Genomic DNA, 17,066 nt, shown 5'->3' on the forward strand with positions numbered 1-17,066 from the left:
CATTAGCCATTTAAATTACAGTCGATCACATCCAGGAAGTTTTTTTTCCCCAGCTGTTTTGTTGTTAACATCTATATTAAGCTGTTTTTTTTTCCTTATACCAACAAGTTTATTGTACTGCATATCAATGTCTTATCAACATTCCAAAGAACTGCTGATTTATATATGATGTAATAGGTTGAGTGGTACAATATTGATCAAAATGTTGTTTATTTAAATATTATAATTATACAACATGTGGTGGGTAGGCATATGACTTAATGTACATTAATGTGCTTGCTATTCAAGCATGAAGACCTGAATTTAGATCCCAGATGGTGCATAAAACCAGACTTGCCTTCAGTCCCAGCACTTGGAATGGCTCAATTTCATCTCCAAATATTTCATGAGTTCCAGGACATGCCATGGTTATATGAGACCCTGTATGAAAAAGAGTAAATTCAATTAAATGTAAAAAAAATCTAATCAATCACTTCATATTAATAGTACAGAATAATATTACTTGCATTTTTATGTTATTTATGGTATAGTTGTCATGTCCATATGACTCTGCTAAATCCCTCAGGTGTGAGAGTAGCTTAGTGCTAGAGTGCTTTCTCATTAAGAGCACAGGCTAGGTTCTACTCCTTGAACATGCAAACAAAAAAGCTCTCCAACTAGCACCTACTGGAAATACACCACTACTGAAAATTAAAACTATTTAGCTTACTAGCAGAGGAGAAAACACTTCAAAAGGACCAGGTGCCATTTTTTTTTTTCCAGGAACTTTTGGTTTTAAGGAGGACGAGGAAAGTGGAATCCATGTTCCAATTGCATGCTGTCAAGAAGCAGTCAAGTCGACAATCAAAGTTAATGTAGCATTTCAGAAGGACTGAGTAGGGCTAAATCATATCGCTGTTCAAGGAGCAGCAGTGCATATTAGTCATTTCTGGAATGGCAAAGTGCCCTTGTCTTTCTTTTAAATCTGGTCATCGGGCGTCCCTTTTCTCTACCAAGCTAATTTTTCTTGAAGTGTTTTTGTCTTTGTGTCTGTGTGTCTGTTTTTCTGTTTATCTTGGATCATCATGGCCTAGCTGCCTTTCAGCTACCAGCAACACTTATTTTTCATATTCTCAAAGCTATCACTGAAAGCTTTATTCCCAAGCATCAATACCTATTTACAATATATTAGAAAAGCTGAAGTTTTCATTTTTCTTAACTATTTTTGATACGAACAGCTCAAATTAATTTTGACAGTTACTTTTTGCCACTGGTTATACAGTAGGAATATTTCCTAATGGCTTATGAACTGTCTTTATTTAACCAAATTCTCTTAGACTACTTCTAAAAACCTCCCCCAAATTAATCATAAGATGTGTTCTTATCATTCTTTGAGGCTATTCTTCAAATTCATTTGTAATTCAAAATAAACAGTTGAAACAAACCAAAAAAAAAACTATTACAAGGGCTCAAATACAAGCTGAGTCCATTCTAAGGAAATATTTGATTAGAAAGTATCAATTTAATGTTGTTCAGTAGTTCTTACTACAATTAATCAAGCATTTTTGAGATTTGAATATTATCTCTAGGCCTTACATATATTGGATACATTTAAAGAGGGAGACATAGGATAAAATTGTTCAGGTGCAATACCCACATGCATGTCTGTGTATATACAGTCATAGTTTATACATGCTAAGAATTCTCACAAGACATGACTTTAAAGTATTAAAAGTTTTAAGCCCAAAGAGTTTGGAATCACAGTGCATTTACATTTGTATGTGTTTATATGTATGTGCCTGCCTACTTGTATGTGGAGGCTCACATTCATATGTGCACACATGGAATACAAAGGTCAATATTGACTGTCTTCCCTGTCACTTATCCACCATAGTTTTTGGGACAGGCTCTTTCACTGAATTTGAAGCTTATGGATTGACTGAAATGATGGCCAAGGATTTTGTAAGATCCACCTAGACCCATGATCACAGGTGAAAACTGCCACACCCAGTTTTTTTTTTCTATTTAACAAGGTAGCTTAACTGAGATCCTCAATTTGCACAGCAAGCACTTTCAGATTTCACAGAGCCATCTCCCATGACCTCCCTTTAAATTTTTAATTTAAAAAATTTTAAAAAGTCTATCTGGAAATCACTTTTTACCTGTAATTATTCATGTTTCTCATAAAGAATATACTCAGAAAATGATATTAAAATGATGAGTGAAGTTATATTGGCAATGTTTGTAAAATCAGTAACACGTATGCTTTCCTATTAAAGAGGAAGTTAGAAGATCTGAGGTCTGAGTGGGAGGCTGTAAACCATTTACTTCGGGAGCTGAGGACAAAGCAGCCTGACCGTGCCCCTGGACTGAGCACTACTGGAGCCTGTAAGTACATTTTGTCCCAGGTGTTCTCTTTTGCTTTAGCTGTTTGTTCAAAAGCGTGGCTGGGAGGTTATCTCTGAGTGAAAGGAAAATTGGTTTCTGATTCTGCATAAAGGAGTAAACATTTATGTTATTTATTATGCAAAAGGTCTTTGAGTGTGTTCCTTGGATACTGAGAGCATTACAAGCTGTGTTTTCTGAAGATTCAACTGCAAGGAAAAGAGGGCAGACGAGGAGAAGCCATAATGGTTTAACCTGATACTTTATCCTGTTCCTTAGCATTAAAACTGGATGGCTTTGTGGAGGCACGTTGTATCTCTAGGAGAAGGTCTCTCCTTTGAATTTCTGCTTCACTGGAAGCAGAGTAATCGTGGCAGCAGTTTTAAATTAAAATTAAAGGTGGTTCTTGATAAGGAAACCCAACAGACCACCACATTACTAGCATCTAAACACAGATATCAAGGTGAAAGTTCAGTGACACTGGAGACTTTAAAAACATGTGCAAGATTGTGGGGTTTTGCCAACAATGTACATTGAAATTGCTATATCAAGGTTCTAGTGAATAAATTATGCCCAGTTTATTTTCTTTCATGATCTGTAATTTTTGGTTCTATCAGTACATATGCAGAGTTGTCCATATGCAATCCTTTGTTGATGTTTGTTCTCTAGATATCAGTGGCATGTTCAATCTAAGAGTCTGAAATGCTAGGAAGAAATTTTATGCCAATGATTTTTTTTATAAGTTTGTGGAATGGAATGTAAGGCTTTATACTCCCATATAAGATACTCTGAATATTACCAAAATAATCAAAGCCAGGGGACAGAAATCTATTTAAGATGCAATGTTCCTAAATGGTATGATGATGTTTCTAACTGTAAATATATTCTAAGTTTTTGTTTAAGTACATATATAATTACTCCATTTAATCACCTATATGGAGCAACTTCTATGCATTAGGCATCAGACTAAGTGCTGAAAATTCATCATAAAATATGTTAGTCTCTCCTTTTATGAAGCACAATCAAGGCAGAAGAGAGAGATGATAAAACAATAAAAAGAAAATGTATTGTTTCAATTATAAGTGCCATAAGGTATGGTCTCAGATTACTGTCAACTGGCCTGGGACAGAATGGTACAAAGTCAAGGCCTACCCTTAACCCTTGCAAGCTTATCTGCATTTTAATAGACTCTATGTGTGACTCCAGCATACAATGGAGTATGAGAAACATAGTTGCAGAGAAAATGAGAAGGGGAGAAGGTGGGGAGTAAGTGATCATGAGGGCATTATTGTATGAAGTATAGCCAGGTAAGCTTGTCTGGCCTGAGAACATCAAAAGTTGATGCAAAGCATTGAGCCTTGTGTATGTATGGACAGAAATGATAATAGGCAGAACCAAAACCCACAGCTGCAACACCAAGGAAGGTGCTGGAGTGGGAGTAGGGGTGATAATCACCAAGGCTGGTGAGCCTGCAGCCGAGGTGACACAATGAACAAGCACCCTGAAGGAAGCCAATATTAACCAGGCACCTCCTCCATTTTTCTTCTTCCTCAGTGAAGACTTCATCACCATCTATGGCTCCTTGTGTTGCCCTACTATTCCTGCTGTATTGTAGCCAGTGGGGAGTGTGGGAGTGTCCTTAGGTCTGAGTCACTGGCGAGAGCAGGCAGCAAGAGGGCCAAAGTTGGAAAAGTGGGAGAAGAATTTTCTCAAAACTAAGACTTGTACTTCCTTTGGCAAACTGACAGAAAACTGGACACAAGCTCAGCCTACTAAACACACAAATGCTATAGGAAAAGAATCAACAAGAAGTCGGAATCATCTTGCTTTTATTCCAAGAATTTTTTTTTCTCATGTGGTGGATTAAGGAACAGAATTAAGAATTCCTTGTATTCTCAGCTTTCTGACACATAGTAATTTAATGTAAACTGAATTCACTATTTAAAAGTCTAATTCATAACATTATTTGGTTATATGATTCATATTCCCTAGATTATAGTATAAAACACTAGTGTTTGTGATTTGCCATGATGGGTTTCCAAAGTACCACTCTTACATGCGTAGCTTCATTTACTCTTTGATATATATATCCCCAAAGTAATTGCACTGTTAATATGGTTATGTACAACTCTTTTTAAGTTAAGAAACCCAAGACATAAAAAGAATAATGCTAGACCAAGGCCACACAGCTACAAAATAAGACAGATAGGATTCTAATCCAATTAGATCAAGTAGTGGTTGTTTCCTTGCTGTGTCTTACACTACCTATCTGTTCCACAACACAATGGAAATTCTAAATCGATGCAAAGAGTAAGCAGTTAATGCTAATTTAGCACAGCCTTACATTTCTATGGAATAAATAGTGATCTGAATTGTGTTCTAAAAATCAGTTTTCTCTGAATTTCCTAGGAACAGAGTGGTGAGCCTGGAATAATCATTGGCGTTGTCATCTGGCTGAATATTTTTCTTTTAACATGAGTAGAGACTTGGGTTCAAAGTGGCTTTCTATTTGAATTGATTTTATGTTGTTCAAAGTAGCCTTTTAAAAAACCACTAAAGCAAGCATCCCTGTGGCTGTTTCCTTCTATTATATAATATGTTGCAGTGGTCTTGTCTGAGCTGTACAAATTGTTCAAATTTACACGATAAGTGGTCATGCTCTCAAAACTGTTTGATTGATTTTGATGATCCTAAGTATATGGGTGTTTGAGTTACCTATTATTGCATATAGTACCCCAAAACTTTGTAGCCTAAAGCAAGTTTGTCTTTGATTCTGTGACTCCCTTATGTCCTATTATCAGCTGGATGATTGTGATTGTTCCACTTAGTATGAATGCAGTTATTCAGCATCCAGTGAGCTAGAAATTCTAAAAATCTCTAATTAAATGTCTTAGAGGTGACTGTTCACTAGAGATCCTCATTCCTTCATACAGCCTGCATCCTCCAGTCAGCCAGACTATGGCATTCTGTGATAATCTCAACTCAGTCTTCCTCTAAGACAGGGAGATAGAAGCTTGAAGACCTCATGATGCTTAGACTTAGACATTTATATAATACTTTCACCATTCTCTATTTGTCAATGAAACTTGAAGGCTTAGTCCATATAAGGGTTAGCATAATGACAATCTCTTGAAATAAGAGTTATATTGTTACATGCCTGTTTGGGCAGGAGGCTTGATGGTATCCATCTTTATATATAAACTACCACAACTGAGGGGAAATAACAAAAGACACTAGTTTACACCCAGTGCCCTATGTCCATGGCTTTCAAATTTCAGCATGCAAGAAGAAAACATCAATTTCTTACTAAAGTAGAGAATATGAGACTTCTACTTTAGAGGTTTTGATCCAGTAAGTTTGAGTCAAAGGCAGTATCTCTAAAATGTTTAAAGAAGAGTCCAATTTTGGCTGCTGATCTTAGGAATGAAGTTTAAACACTGATGTATCAGGCCTTGGTTGCTTCCAAAAGTTTATTTTTCCATCTACTGTTTATGTAACTCATTGGGGCTTCTGGTGAAATTCAGTGTTGTGACTAGCAAACTCCCTTACATTTTCAGCATTTTCTATCTCTGTCCTTATTTTATGAAGGACTTTGCAGCTTAAAAGTTCAAGGAGTGGAAAGAACATAAGCAGGTGATAGTTATCCAGAAGAGTGTTTCTGTGTCCCAAGCAGACACTTATTAGGAGAATGGCTATACTTGTATGAAGTTTCTTTGCAGAAGCTAAGGGACATTTTTAGCCAGCCAGCCAGGACTTAGCATTGGTCTGAAGGCCTGTGTGACAGATGGAAGCAAAGAACCAGCAAATCTGGTGGTAAATGTCACTGTGAATCGTTTCTTATCCACAAGCTGCTGGGCCTGAGAACATTCGTGTTCTACAGCACTCCGCTTAGCATTTCAAAATAAATCTCTCAGAAAACGTTCCTAGCATCCATACTCCAAGTGAGGAGATTTAACTATGTCAGGACAAGTGCTATGAAGTGAATTGTATGTTGTATAGACATACACATACACACACACACACAAAGCCAGTTGATAAAGGTTTGCTGTTGATTAAATGCTAGTAAAACGATTCTTCCTATAGTTAATTTTAGAGATAGCAGAACTCAAGAGCAATCTTGAAAGTATAGCATCAAATATAAAATAGCCTACATTCTGCTGTGAATAAAGCCTTCAGATAAAGTAAATCAGTGCCGATGGAGTCAAATCTTCTGACTCTTCAGTAACGATGATTACAGGTTGAAGACAGGAGCTCAGTAATATAACGCTTAGCATGCACAAGGCTCTGGGTTCTATCTCAAGTGTTACATACAAAATGTGATTTCTATACTGAAAATATTAAAGGCCACATTGATGTTGATTTTGTAGCTACACTATATTAATTTTGAACCCTATCTCCAAATACATACACTAGGAGGAGAATTTTATTCTTAAAATATGAAGGCCCTTAATGAGGTATTTTAAAAGAGTAAGACATCATTGTAGAACATTATCAAGATCATTCAAAGCCTTCAGCAACTGCAGAACCCATTCAGCCTTTTCATTAATTAACTCACTTAAAAATTGTATTCCAGTACATCAGAGAGGTGACGCTTTTTGATATATAATGAGATGTATCACACCGTATAAAAAGAAGTGACCATGGCTTCCTGGGACAGGCCCCAGTATTGTTCCCATTTATCAGAAGCAAATCATTCTATTTTCTTTGTGGAGGCTCCTGGTCTCAGGCCAGGTTTTTCAACAATGCACTGTGCTTAACTGACTAGAAAGATACAACAGAGACATCATTGTTAGCATCCTAGACTGTGAGAGACTGTGAAAGCCTCAGTATTTACACGGTAATTATCCATTTTGTGATTATAAAGTTCCCCTTTTTCTCCCTCTCTTAATCTTCTGGCTCGGTTAGTAGCTCTCCATCAGGGCTGTACTTTTAGTTTTGAACTGGCAAAGGAAGAACAGTCCCAATTCTTCAAACGATTACAGTAAAATGACTTTAACATTCTTAGACTATTTAACTTCCTCCAAGACCAGAACTTGAACAGCTCAAGGTTGAAGGCTTGAACACAAATTCCTCATGTTGCCTAAAATTTCACTCAATAGTTTTAAAAGAAAATATAACTTTACCCTCTAAGAAGGGAGATTCCAAAATAACCTTTAGCATATGCATAGTTAAATTATAGGTTTAAAAAATATAGACTGGTTTGTTTTCTAATGAAAGACAGAAAGAGTGGGGAGGTAGGGAGGAGCTGGGTGGTAGAGGGAGGGAAAACCATAATCAGAATATATTATATGAGAAAAAAAAATCCATTTTCATTAACGGGAAAAAAGGGTTCCCAGATACGTGTGGGAGATTAGCTTGACTTCACTGAACAAAATAACTAATCTCATTGTTTTGGTTTGACTCATAAAAGAGAAGTGTAATTCAATTATTTTTGTTAATATGGCAATGAGCACTGTAGCACAAAATTACCAGACAGAGAGCTTTTCTTTAGGATACCCAGGTTAAACATAAAAAGTGAACATCTGGATTTAAAAAATCCTTCAAAATGAAATCCATTATTACTTACTATAATTATTCTGTGGATTTAACAAGTCAAATTTTGATATAAGAGAAAAAACATTATAGTCTGAATTATATCTGAGAGGCCATTTTTCCTCACCACTATCTCAGGAAGCCATCAAAAGCATGCTAGCTTGCTGTAGCTCTCTCTCTCTCTCTCTCTGTCTCTCTCTCTCTCTCTCCCCGTGTGTGTGTGTGCCTCTCCTCTATGTCTCTCTCCTTCTCTCTGTCTCTTTTTCTATCTATCTGTTTATCTGTTTATCTGTCTATCTATCTATCTATCTATCTATCTATCTATCTATCTATCTATCTATCTATTTCCTTTGTTCTGGTGCTCAGTGATAGTACTACTTCTCATATTCAATATTACAATGTTCTTTAATCCTAGTTGCTCTCTAATTGTTTAAGTAAATATGGAGTACTTTTTCTTCACTGTTGGCTTAGACATTATCCATTGAAGTATGTTTTTCAAACTTTTTTCTTTTGTAGTGTAAAACAGGCATGTCTCTATAGATTATCAATAAAAGAGCTGCTTCTTAACATTTTAAAACCTGTATTCTCCTCCTTCTGCATGCCTTTTATATTTTCTATATCATTTTACTGTTAAGGGCTTTAGACATTATTGATGACTGATGGCCTAATCATGACTGAGTCACTTACAATGTCTATATAATATAGCCCTTTCCTGCAACTATATATTACTACCGTGTACAAGCATGTAACAAGTTATGTCCTCAAAAACTTCACAAGTACATATACTTTAGATTTAAATGTTACTATAATACTAGATATATTAAACAATCATATTTTCTAGCTGTTTAGAGGTCTATTCTGAACCCCAAACTCCAGCGCATAGCTTTGATTTCAGTGTTTCTCCATGTACTGATTGATTTCACTTCACTTTTTCCTCTAAAACAAAAGTTTCATCTTCAGAATCTCAATGCTGCATCCTATTATGTTAAGACAATAATATGTGGGCATCTTGCATAGGATCCAGATTCAGTTCCTAAATACCCACATTTGAGTGGCTCAAAACCACCTGCAACTCCCACTCCACAGAGTCCAGCACCCTCTTCTGATCTTTGTGGGCACCTGCACTCATATGCACACACCCCCACAGAGAGGCCCATACATTCACAGATTAAGATATAATTTATAAAAACATACATTTCTCTTTAAATGGGGATGTTCTGTGATTTTGGTGCAAATCCCCAGACCACATCTAACCATTGCATTCCTTAACTCATTTTCATGAATATGTCTCAGCATCCAATTTGAGAACCTCTTGCCATCTTCTTCTAAACATTCATATAACTTATCCTCTCAATTTTATTATTTGTAAAACAATATTTATTTTAATATACTGCCAGCCCAAAATTAATTTATTATGTACTCAGCATAAGTATCATAATATTTAGGTCCCATTGAAATAGCATTAACTATACCAGTGCCCAAATTATAGTATAGAACTGCCTACAATAAAAAAAAAAGCAAAAATAATGGCACCTCATGTCCTGCTTCAGCAAGAATTTATCATGCCCTCAAAGAACTAAATGCTTTCCAACATTACAAAAGGAGGAAGCAAATAGTATGCCAGTATATAATTTAATTCTTTACACCTTCTGTTTCCAGTATTATTCTTTATTATCATATAAATTTATGGAAATGGAGATATGAATAAGCATTCTATAATGTCCACTGTGGATTAAGAGTAGAGAAGATAATATTCTAACTTATACTAATGAGAGTGAAGAAATATGTCTTCTTAAGCAACCTAATTTAATACTATGATTTTGATGATAAACATTTTGCTTAATAAGACCAGTATGATCAAAAGAGTAGTTGCACTCTTCATCTTGCTCATTCTTATTTGTCTAAGATAAAATGTGCCATTCCTTTTTGAACTCAGTACTCTATGTTTAATAAATAAGGACATGACTCAGAATTGAATAGTGCTCTTTGATTTAAGGTTTATTTTCAAGGTCAGGACCCAGTTGCCAATAGATAGATAGATAGATAGATAGATAGACAAATAGATTATTGATAAATAGATGATAGATGCATACATACATACATACATACATACATACATACATACAATGTATGGTTTCCAGTACAAGTGGCATTCACTCCCACTAGCTGAAAGACAATCTTGTCTAATAAAGCATTCAGATTCAATTTGCTGCCTGCATACAGCTTGAGGAATCTCTGGAGGCCACTCACAGCATGTGCTACAACCCCAACACAGAGAAGTAATGAAAAGATCCTGGTTTAAAAGCTGACACTACCCCTTCCAAGCTCTTTGAATGTGAATATAATAAGCAAGTTTATAGACACAAATCTCTATGATTTTATGGATTTTCATTTGATCTCTGACTCTGAGGAACGTTTAATGCGTGGATTTGTGTTTATTGTCTGGATGAATAAATGCTTCATATTGAGTATTTTGATGAAACTGTGCTTTACCCACAAAGGTCTCATGTAAATCAGGCAAAACAACATTGTCACTTCATGTTTAACTCTGTTAGAGGGTCTCCATAATCCCGCTGTCTCATTCAATTTGAGTATTAAATAGGTAGATCATACTGTTTTTAAAAATAATACTTACTTTCATTTCAATTATCTCCCTGTTTTTTCCATTGACCCAAATGCACCTAATATTTATCTTAGAGCTAGTATGCATTAATGTCTTACTTTCCAGCAGACATTGACTAAATATTCTTTGCATGTTCTATTTAATCTTAAACCTCCTTATGAGATATATTCCACATTACTTTTCTTTGGTTTTCATAAATGGAAACTAAAGCAGAAACTAAATGGTTATCCCCAAGAGACTTAGATATTAATAAGTTCACACAGCAAGACCCTGAATTCATTAAATTCTTCTCTTCTAAAAGTTATGCCTTTATTTGACCTTTATGTTAAATATACTGGGTCTTGGCCATATAGTCTTTGAACATAGTCTAGATATATATAGAGACTACAATCTTATCCATGCTTATATGAGTGAATTTTCCAGACAAAGTTTGACAAGAGTACTCTGTCTTCCTCATCTCTCTTTCTATCATAGCATCTAAATCTTAAAATTAAAGCATCTTGGGATGATTTAGGTCTTAAAGCTTACAACCAAACTCAGGGAATCGAAGTGATTTAAGTAAAAAGGCATGAATTCTTTCTGTGTATTTATTCTTTCTCTTCTGGAATTTAAGAGGCCATAAGATATGAAAGCATTGAGATTATAAACCTGTTTCTCCCTCAGTGTTGCTATTTAGTTCTGTTTATTCTCCCTGTTTTCTGTACTAGTTCACCTTCAGTCAGCAATTGTACTACACAAGCCAGTTTAGTAAACTGGTTTTGTGTGTGTGTGTGTGTGTGTGTGTGTGTGTGTGTGTGTATGTGTTATATTGAGACCTGATATTCTAAAACATATCTAGTGATTTCTTTGTTGAATAGTTGTGGTAAATATGTGAACTCCATTGGATAGCAAAGCTATACAATAAAATAGAAATGAATATCGGTTGGAATTTCTTAAAATCAACATACAGACCAGAAACTTAATGTTTGTCATGAATTCTGGGAAGCCAGCCCTGCTGTTTTATATCCTATGTCCCTGCCAACCCACTTACTTAACCTTTTATCTCTAACTTCGACCAGTTAGTTACTTCTAATTACTACTTCTTAGCATTTATTTGTTCCAAAAGTATGAAAAGGCACTAGGCTATTATTCATCTCTGCTAGCTAGTGTTCCAATGAAACACACATCTAGGTTTAAATTTACTTTCCCTATGTGGTTAAAGCTGAAGTGTTCTAGTAAAAGATGCTGTGGTAAATACAGTTGGTACAAGTAGGTTGAGTGAAATAAATGAGTAGACAAACCTGGACAGAAAAGCTATGGCCCATAGTAAGCCATGTTAACAGAGGAATGAAGTAATGGTAGCAGAATAACTAAATGAATGACATTGGTCATATTACACATGAATATTAATTTAAAGAAGTTATGATTATAGTTAGTGAAACTCAAGATGGAAATAAACATTAAGATCTGTATGATCGCAAATGTTAAGTTCTTTATATATTTCTGTTATTGACTGCTTTGATCCTTAAAATGACTCTAAAGAACAAAAATTATTTTACTGCAATTGCAGAAACTGAATTTGAGGAAACTCAAAACGGAAGACTTTTACTTTCTATCTCTACTCCATTGTTCTTTTAACTACAATAGTGAAATTTAGGAATTGATTTATCCAATAACAGCCTTTGAATCGAGGAAGATGTAATTTGAGGTGAATAAAAATGTCTCCATTTTATAGTGTAAAAGAGTAGAGTAGTGCTTTTTAAAATCACTATTTCAGATATTGATTAATAACATCATTTCAACTAAAAGTTCTAAAGCAGAAATTTTCAGTTTATTCTATGAAAAGCCAGATAGTAATTATTCTTGGATTTTAGGTGAAAAAAAAGTCAGCCAAAATGATCTAACTATACTACTGAAGTACAAAATCAACCCTAGAGAGCTTCTAAATGAACAAATGTGATTGTGTTCCAATAAATCTTTAATTATAAATCTGGACGTTGGAACAGACTTAGCCCACAAACTGCCGTTTCCTGATGTCCCTTTAAAATAAAGTCTTGCTGATACATTATTACCTAATAAAGTAAACATAGACCATGAGATACATTTATATTTTACCTTTCTTCATAGAGAGAATAGTTATAATCCTAGGTGGTTCTAATAGTTATTCAAAACCAATAGTACCACTTACATACATAAAAGGGAAATTTGTAAAAGCAATTCATGATGGAAATAAAGAAAATGCTTGCAACAATTTGTGAAACTATTGTTAGTGTTCCACAATCATTTGCTAAAAGGGTTAGTAATGATTGTAACACTGAGTCTGGAAAATTTGCCCCTACCTTGGAGGATATTTTCCTGTCCTAGCAGCCAAACACTATGAAAAGTAGATAACTAAATGTTACATTCTTTTAATTTTATGAAAATGAGTTCCATATACTTACTTACTGAGGCACTTTTAGGTATATCTACAAAGAGCTGATCATTTCTGTATCACATGAAATCTGATCATTGTTCACAGTTTGAGAGATGATAATGTTAAATATCACATCTAGGTTTTCTTTTAACTTTATGGTTTGCACATTTACACAGGTAAATAACTCCCCCAAATATATATCAAACTACCATGTAAACCGAGTAGATGTTAAGTTATGAACTAGTGAGAAAGGTAAAATATGTACTAAGAAGCAACAAAGATGTCACCATCAGTGTGATAAAAAAGCCACGTCCAATGCATGGCTACATTTATGGGCAAAGTTCTCTGAGTATGACTGTTTGCATTCCTAAAATCTACTCTGCATCCTGTTAGATTCTACCTTCCTATCCATAACCCAAAATATTACTTACTGTGTTTCATCTGGGCTGTTCTTAGCTCTAATTGGCTACCCCTCATGGCCATGCTGTTATGGCTCAGCTAACCCATGGTGTTTTTTTCTTCTCTTCAGCACGTTCCTCTTGTCTCCCCTGGAGGCTTCCTTCTGCTTCTCCCAAACCCAGCAAAACTTAACCCCACCTATGTATCTTCTCTGTAGCTATTGGCTGTCAGCATCTTTATTCACCATGAAGAATTAACATGGAGGCTGGGTCAGACACCAGCTCTTCACGGCCTGCACTTAGCATTACAATAGATCCTACAAGACAAAACCTCAACCCCAGTGTTGAAACCCCCCCTGTGTCTCACAAGAAAAGGGAGGCAAGCTGAGGCTGAAAAGAGAGGGGAAACTAGGCGGTGGAGAGAAAAATGGAGCTAAGACAAGGTTCCTGATCAAGACTCAAATGTTTAATTTCAAATGCGCTTATAAAGTGTGTTGTGGAGGGAGGCCCATTCCCGCCAATTCATCCTTGGAGCCTGGAACCAGCTGCAGGTGACAACATGCAGGATAGGGTGTAGTCTCCAGAATAGCTCAGGGGCCTCTCAGCCGGAGGAAAGGTGGCATTGGCAATGGCCGAACAATAGAGTAATCTAGGGAGGAAGGCTCCACTTTAGGTAATCTCCTTAGTGGCAGCAAGGTCAAGGTCTGGCTCAGCCTGCTTCAGGCTGGGGGAGATTACAATTTCCTCGCTGTTATTAATATTAAAAAAAACTGGACTGAGGCATAAAATTTATTTATGCTCTATAGTCCTACCTGGGAGTTATGGTGGTTGGCGGCTGTGCCTGTCTTAGGAAATCTTAGTTCTTCCCAAACCATCCAATTCTGTCTTGGAGGCTAGGTGCAGCTTGTTTGTGTTATATTTCACATAAAACATGGCTCTGTGGTGTGTTATCAACAGCCATGGCCTTTTGGCATGTACCTCTGTCTTAGATTGGTATGGTTCTGAGATCTGGATGTCCATCATTGACTGTCCGGCCCTCATTAGCACACCTTATTCCCAATTCAGACCAAAGCAACAATATGTACTTAGAATGCTTCTTGATGAAGATTAATAACTACCACCTGCGCTGTTGGAGGCAAGGGTGCACACCCGCTACAGTCTGAGGGGTGTTGACTAACCTGCTTGAAAAACAAAGTTGAGACAGTGAAAAGCAATAGTACAAAAGCTTCTTTACTGAAGCCCAGGTACTCCATTCAATTGCAAATTAGCAACGTTCAAGCTTAGACTTAGAGCTCCTGGTGTGGGGGAGTGGCTTTAAGAATTGCAGCAGGGCTGCAACTTCTCTGGGAGTGGAGGCTGTGCTCCAAATTAACTTTGCTAGGTAATTAAGATTTTAGCTATTTTCTATTTTATTTGCTAGGAATCTCTAATACTGGAATTATTACTAGACCAGTCCAAGATTTAGTTAGAATAACTGGTCACAATGAGGGAAGGAGAAGAATCACTATAACTCTTTCTTGTGACTAATCTTTCTAAGTCAGATTACACAGTCTCTAATGTTCTATGTCCCATAAGGTTTAAAAAGCTTGAAGCAAGGCAGCTTCTAAAGGATATCTAAAGCACTGAGTTAGACTTATAAGTAGTTGCCAAAGGATATGTTATGGTAGAATTACAGGAGGAGAATCAAAATAAAATTGTATGCTTTTGAAAGTATAAGAATCAATAATATTTAATTGGAAGATGTGATGGTTCCTATTGATTTGTTGACATCACAGGATTTATTATCACCTAAGGAAACAGGGTCCAAACCTATCTGTGAGGGGTTATTTGACTTAGCTTAACCTTTAGCTGTATCTGTGAGGGATTATGTAGATTATTTAAATTGAGATGGGAAAATGCACCATACAATGGGCACTGCCCTTCCATGGACTGGAGTGAGGGACTGAATATAAAGCAGACTGAGAGCCAGGATTTGCTTTCCTCAGCTTTCCAGCTAAAGATCCCAAATGAGCAGCTATGTAAACTTCTTTTTACCATGGCTTCCTAATCATGATGGACTGTATGTTCAAAGAAGAGTGAAAGTAAACCCTTCCTTGAGTTGCTTTTGTTTGGATATTCTGTTACAGCTACAAGAGAAGTAATATAGCAGAGGATATGCAAACGATTAGAATGTTTTCAAGAGGCTGGGACCAGGGCTATGCCTGAGATTTGGAGAGGTTTCTCTAAATAAATAGCAGCAAATAGACTAGATAAGAGCAACACTAAAAGCTATTATAACAGTTCAGGAACTTAGGAAAAGCATGAGACCAAGATTTGTGGATATTTGTGGCATATGGGAACAATAGCACCATTAAAAAATGCATGGACATAAGAATGAGATTTATATTTTTAAAAACTCAAATATTCATGTTCTTGGCTTGGCAAGTTCTGTGTTAGATGCAAATGGAAATTATTAAAATATAAATTGTTTTACCATTCAGGGGAGCTGTGAGTTCAATTTTATACATTCTGGATTTCTGATAATTTTAACACCATTTAGTAGACATAGAAGTTAGGAGAGAGATTTAGATTCAAATGGTGCCTATGCTGTCAACACTCAGATAAAACCTAAATGCATATTTAACTGTCTGCCCATTTTTCTACTTAGATGTCTCAAACTAAGCAGCTCTTTCTCTGTCAGTCAATAGGTGAACACTCCTCTCTACCCCTCTTTTCAGTTCTCATAGCCTCACTAATCTAGTAAAAATATTCAAGAAGAGTTCTTGACAATTTTTCATCTTAATCCTCCTGGACACATATCACTAAATACAGTTAATTTTATCCCCTCCCAAATTCTTTATATTTTTTTTTCTGTAGATTTAGTTTATCCTGCAAACCTCTGAACAACTCTTATCACCTTTCCTGGGTATTACAATAGTACTGCCATTGTAACTGATAGTGCCACATTTCTTTTTCTCTTCTTATCTTTCTTTCTTTCTTTCTTTCTTTTTTTTTTTTTTTTTGGTGGAAAAGGTTTAGTACTTTTTGTTTGTTTTTTATTATATATTTTCTATACTTACATTTCAAATGATATCCCGAAAATTCCCTATAAGCTCCCCCTGCCCTGCTCCCCTAACCACCCACTCCAACTTCTTGGCCCTGTACTGGGGCATATAAAGTTTGCAAGACCAAGGGGCCTCTCTTCCCAATGATGGCTGACTAGGCCATCTTCTGCTACATATCCATCTAGAGACACAAGCTCTGGGGGCACTGGTTAGTTCATATTGTTGTTCCTCCTATAGGGTTGCAGACCCCTTCAGCTCCTTGGGTACTTTCTCTAGTTCCTCCATTGGGGGCCCTGTGTTCCATCCAATAGATGATTGTGAGCATCCACTTCTGTATTTGCCAGGCACTGGCATAGCCTCACACGAGACATCTATATCAGGGTCCTTTCAGCAAAATCTTGCTGGCATCTGCAATAGTTTCTGGGTTTGGTGCCTGATTATGGGATGGATCCCCGGGTGGGGTAGTCTCTGGATGGTCCATCCTTTCATCTTAGCTCCAAACTTTGTCTCTGTAACTCCTTCCATGGGTATTTTGTTCCCTGTTCTGAGGAATGAGGTATCCACACGTTGGTCTTCCTTTTTCTTGATTTTCTTGTGCTTTGCAAATTGTATCTTGGGTATTCTAAGTTTCTGGGCTAATATCCACTTATCAGTGAGTGCATATCAAGTGACTTCTTTTGTGATTGGGTTACCTCAATAGTGCCGTATTTCAT

The 17,066-nt window shown here is 36.3% G+C and overlaps 1 protein-coding gene across 9 annotated transcripts in view; it reads left to right on the forward strand.

Annotated features, from left to right (window-relative positions):
* Dmd (dystrophin, muscular dystrophy) overlaps positions 1-17,066 on the forward strand; it is a 2,390,387-nt gene that overhangs the window by 1,614,962 nt on the left and 758,359 nt on the right. For all 9 annotated transcript variants that reach the window (XM_006527768.3, XM_017318377.1, XM_017318376.1 and 6 more), the window contains one exon: positions 2,259-2,367. In XM_006527768.3, the coding sequence (XP_006527831.1) occupies positions 2,259-2,367 (109 nt within the window). The remainder of the gene's footprint in view (positions 1-2,258; positions 2,368-17,066) is intronic.

Source organism: Mus musculus, chromosome X (assembly GCF_000001635.26).
Source record: "Mus musculus strain C57BL/6J chromosome X, GRCm38.p6 C57BL/6J".
Classification (NCBI taxonomy): domain Eukaryota; kingdom Metazoa; phylum Chordata; class Mammalia; order Rodentia; family Muridae; genus Mus; species Mus musculus.